Source organism: Austrofundulus limnaeus, unplaced genomic scaffold (genome assembly GCF_001266775.1).
Source record: "Austrofundulus limnaeus strain Quisiro unplaced genomic scaffold, Austrofundulus_limnaeus-1.0 Scaffold295, whole genome shotgun sequence".
Classification (NCBI taxonomy): domain Eukaryota; kingdom Metazoa; phylum Chordata; class Actinopteri; order Cyprinodontiformes; family Rivulidae; genus Austrofundulus; species Austrofundulus limnaeus.
The window spans coordinates 49,275-56,982 of NW_013952697.1; the positions used below are offsets into that span (position 1 = coordinate 49,275).

Sequence of the window (7,708 nt, forward strand, 5' to 3'; positions counted from 1 at the left end):
TTGCTTGTTTGTAGGTGACCAAATACTTATTTTCCACCATTATTTGCAAAAAAATTCTTTCAAAGTCAGACAAAATGATTTTCTCAAATTTTTTTTCACATTTTGTCTCTCATAGTTGAGGTCTACCTATGATGTCAATTACAGGACTCTCTCATCTTTTTAAGTGGGAGAACTTGCACAATTGGTGACTAACTACTTATTTTCCCCACTGTAGTTACTTGATTTTGGTATTAAATTAAACTAAAGGCCTGAGAAATGCACAATATTGGCCCTTTTATCCTAATATGGTCAAAGACAGAAGATCTTTTGCTACTGAAACAAGAGTGTGCTTAATTTTATAAAATTATCAAAAAAAAAACATAAGAAATTCCATTTAGGAGTCTGAAGATGGAAAGCAGAACAAAACAGCAACACAGCAAGCAAAGTAATTTTATTATGGGTGATTTTTTTTCTTTAAGAACAGCAGGACTCTATCTGAACCAGCTGTACCCAATCATGTCAGCTTTAACCTTTAACAGCTTGAAATGGAGCACTTAGGATTTTGAAATCTCTGAATGTTGCAGTGACACCTTGGGGGTGAATCAGCTGTGATGTTCACTCCTGAGGTCACTGGGCCTCTACATGCTCCATCTGAAGCCGAACAGTTGACACACAGTCATGTGGTTTGGTGTTTGTTTTCGCACACTCCTTTCAAAGTCCGAGACACATCACGCCAAGCTCCCGGCAAACTCCTCCCACTGCAGTACACGTCACTGCACAGGTTTTCTTCCTGCTGGAGTCCACACTTCAGGGGAAAAAACAAACCCTCTGATCGCCTTTATCTGTCCTCAAATCTGTCCCATCTGCAAATCGATTGCTTCAGTTTTTGTAAAGGACACGGCATCATGAGTTTTGGTTGTTGCTAAACGGAAGTGTTAATTTTTTTATTCAAATTTAGGACTGAATAAGGACAGAAACATGTTGAAACATAAAAACATTGAGTGTTGGTCGCAAAGCACTCTGCTTCCTGTGTAAAATGTCTTGACTCCAGCAGTGAAGGGAGGATTAACCTTCCCTGAAACGAGCTCGTCAGTTGAAGCTGAACAGGTCTAAAGCTGGAGGACGACTGCCAGTCTTCATCTTGACCCAGGGGGTCCAGCGATCGGCCTCTCTCAATCCTGGTCTGAAGGAGCTGATGACTCACTCTGCCTGCTCCGGGTGTCTGTAATTATGCTGGTGATTTGCTCTCATCTCCTTGTGTTGTTGCATTTCCATGTTAAAGTGTTAAAGTGCAGCCCAGTTTGATCCCTCGTTAAACACAAGAGGCCGTTTACTGACGGTTCAGTGGAGACAAAATGCCAGCAGATAAAGGCCACTGAACGTTCTTCCAGTCATTTACCATCACTGTGGGATAATTAGGACTGTTTTATGGGTGATCACAGTTTTCTACTGAAGGACACTTTGATTTAAAGTCTTTCTTTAAAAGTTCTGAACTGGGTTTTCATGAGGAGATAGGTACTGTTGAATTTACTGGAATATTAGAGATAAAACTCAGACCCCTCATTTCTCAAGCTGTTTTTAAAAAGTATTTATTTGGTCAACAGAAGGCAGGAGCAGCCAGAGGAGGGACTAAAGCCAAGCTGAGGCCTGCAGAGGTGGACGACGTGGACTCTGACAGGAGAAAAACCAAACCAGTGCAAGCTCGCTACATCAGAGGTCCACCCATCACCAAACCTCCATCACAGCCGGTAAGCTGTCGTCAGTAAGGCCTCCTTCCACTGAACCATCTCGCTTCATTAAAGGAATTAAGGACCCAGATGGTCTTTATGGGGTCTTGATAATGTTCTGGGGGATGTATTGAAATACTGTGGGATCCCCATTTCTTGTGGTAATGAGGTCTTTGAACCTGCAGAAGACGTGTAGAGATGCTGGTTTCTCATTATAATGGGTGCAGCAGTGGATTCATGGTACAGAGTTGTATGTTGTAATCTGATGTTGTTTGGACTGGCCACACCAGGAAAGGTAAAAGGTGCTTTTTGAAAATTTAAAGCAGAGGAGCCCAAAGTGGGGCCCGCGGACCAAATTTGGCTCACCATGCCGTTTGATTTGGCCCACCAACAGTTGCCAAAGTTACAAGGTTGTAACCTGTTATCCTATAGGTAGAAACAAAGTATTTCCATTGGTCAAATGATTATATAAAAGGACTGTAGTGAAGGTAGTTTTCAGTCATGGTGCTGACATATCTTTGATTTATTAGGATTAAACAAGAAACATGAAATGACAACAAGAAATATTTAGATCAGATTTAATCCTGCATGTAGATTTGCACTTTAAAAGGCCACAAAAACTCATATTTTATCAATTCATGATATGTCCCATGAGCCTTTGCTACTTGAGCGTACGGCAGACTTTCTCCAAGTGCACAGACTAAAACAAAAGAGGGCCATTGCATAGCTTAATCGTTAAAAATAAAGGACTTAACTTCAAAAAGTATTTGTATTTCATGTATTATATAACTGCATTTGGCCCGCAGCCATGGATATTTTCATTTTGGCCCCCTCGTGGAAAATGTGTGGGCACCTCTGATTTAAGGTATGATGTATTAATCATTTTTGGGATTAACAGAAAACCAAGTTTTCCATCTTTAATTAATCACTGTTATTAGTTTTATAGTAAAAAGGACGACAAACCTTTACAGACTTTGACCAAAACTAGACTTTTGGGTAACCATTCATAAAACTCAGGTACTTAGGTATAAAGCCTTTCTGAAGAAAAATATGGATGTTGATTTATTCAACACCATTAGGGGACAATCATTTTAATTATTAATGTTCCTTCAGCCATGTTTTTTCAACCACTGTTTTATCTAGAAGATATTAGAAAAACTCTCCTGTCAGATTCAAACTAGAAGCCAACTAAAGATTCATTTCACTAGTCTACCACCAGATCCCTCAGCCCCTTTTTACAAACTGTTTTTGAAGACAACAAAACAAAAAGCTAACAAATGAAGAGAACTGAAATCTGTTTTAAGAAGTTCGACATCTTTAAACATACAATTTTAAAAAATTTTCCCACCACGTTAGCGTATTTGTCTTTTCACAAAAAATAATTAAAAATTTTCATTAAAAAATTTAATTTCTGTGACCTTTTCTATGTTTGAACACGACTGATTCAGATCCAAACATATTTATATGAGTGAAGAACTGAAGTCCAGACCTAAACTGAACTGACACTCTGGATCAGGACTTGAAAACGAAAGGTTATGAATATAACCACGGTTCCTTGAAGGAATGGAATGAAGTACAACACACAGTTGTATATGGGACACGCGCCCTCGCGCGCCTGGCTGAAGCCACCTCTAATCACGCCTTTAGACCGGTGACGTTGAACGTCGGGTGACAGGCTCCGCCTTCACCCTATAAGTTAGGAGTCACCAGCGTCATTACTCAGTTAGATACCGCCCTTCACCGAGCCTTTGTGATGCGGGGCCAACAAGGTGTTGTACTTCGTTCCATTCCTTCAAGGAACCGTGGTTATATTCATAACCTTACGTTCCTTTTCAGTCATTTCACTCAGTACAACACAGTTGTCTTGTCAGAAAACAGCAGTTTCTTCCAGCGTTTTCTCCAGGAATTTCACTCTCCTCTCCAGTGTCGGACGCGAAAGTCCGGCACAGGCCCGGCAGGACTCGGGCTCCACAAGCGCCCGTCGAGCGTGAATGATTCCTAGGCAGGCCAGGCAGGCCTCATGCTGGTCCTTCTCATGAAGCTTAAAGCCGCACCCCTGAGGACAGGGGCGAACAGAAGACTTTGGCTTCTTCGAAGGTGGTTTTGTGCTCWTYGTGAACCACAAAACAGATTTTCAGCAGAAAATAAAGGTCACTTAATTAGCGTTGAGCAGCAGACACACGAACCAGCAGGTAACGCGGTTAGCACCAGTAAAGCTAGCCTAATGGTGCGTTCACACCGAACGCGATTTCAGCGTCAGGAGCAGCAGGTTTACATACAAAGTCTATGGTGGACGCGCTTCAAGCAGCGTCGGGAAGTTCTGCGGCGCCTCCAGCACGATTAGAGCAGCGCGATTTGAATGATTTGAACGATCTGAGCGTTCGACGCGCTGAGGCACAAATCGCTGAAGTTAGAAAATCTGAACTTTTGCAGCTCTTTAGCTGAAATGAGTGCCTGCAGTCGTGTCCTGATCCACAGCAATGTGTGGCAGCGACTCATCAGACTGGAAAAATAGTCCTGAAAGCGAGCTGTGAGCCTCTACTCTGAATTATCTGGTGAATTAATTATGAATTAATTATCTGATGAACGTGACATGCTCTTGCTCTCTGTAAATAAAGCAAAGCCACTTCCTCGTCTGACATTAAACAGAGCCCGACAGAGGAGGGAGGGGCGGGGAGGGTCTGCCGTGCAGCGCTTCAAGAGCTGTCCTGCGTCTGACCTCAAAGTGCACAAGCTTCAAACTTCAGCGTTGGCTGCGATTTTGAAGCTGAAATCGTGTTCGGTGTGAACACAGCATAAGAACCTTAGAAGCTGAGCTAACTAGCAGCAGCTATGTGAGCTCAGGTTTAGAGGTGACTATCGCGAGGTGAAGGACGATAGAACTGAGTAATGACGCTGGTGACTCCGAACTTATAGGGTGAAGGCGGAGCCTGTCACCCGACGTTCAACATCACCACGTCACCGGTTTAAAGACGTGATTAGAGGTGGCTTCAGCCAGGCGCATGTGCCCCATATACAAACTGTGTGTTGTACTGAGAGAAATGACTGAAAAGGATCTGATGTTCAGATGCTCTCCATCCAATCTGACTGAACTGCAGCTGCTCTGCAAAGAATTTTGAGTTAAGTACAAAGTACTTAACTCACTTGGCTCAGGGCTGCTGAATATACATATTTAGTTTTTAAAAAAACATTACAGTTCTGTTACTTTGAGTTCCAGTAAATGACTTTGAGGTGTGGTCAGAGTGTTCTGCAGGAGACAGCCAGCAGAGCAGCTGATTAAGGAAAAACTGAATCAGAAGTGGAACCAGGTTGGATTTGATCCTTCAGGTTGAGTCTGTTTGTCCTGGTTTTATTTATCAGGATGAGGTTTTCCCTGCAGTCAGACGATCACTGAGGCTGAGCTCTGCACCAGCGTCTGAAGAGGACGACAGCAAGGAGGAAAAGGAGGAAGTCCGACCTCGACCTGTTCCAGCCTGCTATCTGAGGGGTCCTCCCATCAGCCAAGACGCTCTGTCCAAACAGGTGTGAGTCCAGAAGATTCCGTCGGGTTCTTTTTCTCAACTCCAAGCATTTTGTTCTACACTTGGTCTGGTTGTGAAGATGAAAATATACACATTCAAACCGTTTCTTTTTGTTCATATCGTGAGTTTTATAAGAAGCACACATTAAATTTTAACAGAGAACTAGACCCATAAGGACTGGCAGGACAACAGAAGAGAAGACTGTGACCTGCAGGATCCAGGAGTCCCAACCTGACCCACACAGGAGACAACAAGCATGGACCCAGAGCAACGGGCAAACATACACAAAGACCAGAGGGGGTCTGGATGATGGACCACTTCCTGTCAGAGCAGACCACAGTCAGAACGGTTGGCTGCACAGAGCTGGTTCTGGCGGTTCTGGTCCTGACAATCTGAGACAGGAAGCGGTACAGGGGTCCTGTTTAGTCTACATGTGGGTCTTTCTTGTTCTGTTGGCTGGTTTTGAGTTTGCCAAATTGTTTTTAAACCCATTTAAATAAAGTTTGTGAGTTATCAGCAGGAAGTAGATGTCTGACTGAAGGGAGCCTCTCAGGACTTCTGGGTCGCCATTTTCACTGTGATGGGCTGAAACAGAAGAAATGAGTTTACTCTGAACATCTGTAAAACACTCAGACGACAGGTGTGTGAGTGTGTGTGTGTGTCAGTCAGTCAGTCAGTGAGTCAGTGGTACCTTACTGCAGTAGGGACACTCTCCAAACAAAAGGCTGAAGCTCTGCCTGCTGGAGGGGAGCACTCGCAGCCACTGCAAAGAGTGAAAACACAAACTTCAACTCTTCTTCCAGCACTCTGGATCAGATCAGTTGGAGTCACAAGATGGAGCTCAGCCAGTGCTGATATTATTTACATAATAATCTTTTTTCCCACATAAACAGTTTCAGAAACAAACCCCAACAGTTGTGTGAAGAGCTGCAGGATGTTACGTATCAGTATTTTAGTAAATATTTTGTGCTGACTTTATAATTTTGAACAGAGTTAATTTAATGAATTGAAAGAAATAAAAACACATGTCTGTTTCTGTTTATTCTACACTGTTTTACAAACGTACATTAGGTGGTGAATTAGTTTAAGAAAAGCTCTGACGCTCACCTGGAGAACAGAAACTTTAGAGTGTATTTGAATGACAGTTTGGTGGTAATGTGGTTAAACATCATACCAGGGAGTTCAAAAACACCTGGACTGTTGCTTTAAACTAGGATTACAAATGTTGCTGTGACTGTCCTCCCTGCACTGTGGAGGAGTGGACATTCAAAGCAAACACCCCCCAACCAAATCAAACAACAATCAAAAACAACAGTTCCAGTTCAATCCATGATGAGCTGGCAGTGATGCTTTCTCAAACAGGAAGTAACATCAGGAACTCCTTTAACCTCATGGAGGCCAAAATTTGGTGCTAACAGGGCAAAGGCTTAAGTCTAGGTGATGGTTATACTACATGAATGGAAGTCAACACAATGTTAAAGTGTGTGTGTGTGTGTGTGTGTGTGTGTGTGTGTGTGTGTAACTGAGAGAATACCTCATAGAGACAGGCCTGATGGAACGGCTGACCACAGCGAGGGTCGTTACACACTTGATCTGGGACAGCCGCTTCAAGACGATACGAGTAACAGATGCCACACTCCGTGTTGAAACTCTAAACACACACACACACACACAAATAAATGTCCAGCATGTTTGGTTTACACACTATCCATATAAATATCAGAGCTGCTGTAAATCTCTGGGGTCATCCACACATGAACGTATTTTGTGAAAACACAAAAAGGTTATATTGTCGTGCCCTGCAGCTGATTATGTTATGAAGTGGAGGAGCATGACCAGTGGATATTACAGAGCATTTACAAGCAGGAGACCTGAGACCCAGGCTTCACCAATGGAAGCCTTTTTATTTTGTTTAGCCACAGAATTTGCAAAAGAAAGCTAAATTTATTTTAGGGTAAAATGTCTACTCCACAGCTGAACTCTCACTAGCAGCTACCAGTGTGCTAAAGCACCAGAGTGAACAGAAGAGGGTAATGTAGCGATTTGTTTTTATTATGTTTTTTTATTTATTTACCGTTATTTAACCAGGCAAATCCCATTGAGATCCCAGATCTCTTTTTCAAGGGTGGCCTGAAAGCAACCTATTGTACGTGTTTTTGGGGTGTGGGAGAAACGGAAGCACCTGAAGAAAACCCATACAAGCACGAGGAGAACATGCAGTCTCCGCACAGAAAGACCCCAAGTCCGAACCAGGGATCGAACCCAGAGTTTATGGTTTGTAATGGTGAAAGGAAGATGAAAATCATTAACACTTTTATCTTATTCCAGGGAGTGATAACGTGTTTGAAAGTCACAAAAAGGAGAAAAAAACAAGTTTACTTTGCAACTTCAAAAAAATGCTGATCCACATTGTTAGGCAGGCGCCTATGCCTGTGTCCAAACAGAAGTTTAGTTTTAGAAAAAAATGCCCATATATAATAT

General features: G+C 42.7%; 2 protein-coding genes across 5 annotated transcripts in view; one reads left to right on the plus strand and one right to left on the minus strand.

Moving 5' to 3' along the window:
* Positions 1-5,746, plus strand: part of vrk2 (VRK serine/threonine kinase 2) — a 45,653-nt gene extending 39,907 nt beyond the window's left edge. Inside the window, exons 12-14 of one of the 2 annotated variants that reach the window (XM_014021491.1) lie at positions 1,584-1,727; positions 5,067-5,228; positions 5,386-5,746. In XM_014021491.1, the coding sequence (XP_013876945.1) occupies positions 1,584-1,727; positions 5,067-5,228; positions 5,386-5,727 (648 nt within the window). In that variant the 3' untranslated portion in view covers positions 5,728-5,746. Of the gene's footprint in view, positions 1-1,583; positions 1,728-5,066 lie in introns of both variants that reach the window. The other variant, XM_014021492.1, reaches the window with a different exon arrangement.
* The window catches only part of fancl (FA complementation group L), a 52,416-nt gene continuing 50,427 nt past the window's right edge, over positions 5,720-7,708 (minus strand). For 2 of the 3 annotated variants that reach the window (XM_014021493.1, XM_014021494.1), the window contains 3 exons: positions 6,762-6,878; positions 5,919-5,990; positions 5,720-5,812 (listed from right to left, as the gene is read on the minus strand). In XM_014021493.1, the coding sequence (XP_013876947.1) occupies positions 5,777-5,812; positions 5,919-5,990; positions 6,762-6,878 (225 nt within the window). In that variant the 3' untranslated portion in view covers positions 5,720-5,776. Of the gene's footprint in view, positions 5,813-5,918; positions 5,991-6,761; positions 6,879-7,708 lie in introns of those variants that run through there. The other variant, XM_014021495.1, reaches the window with a different exon arrangement.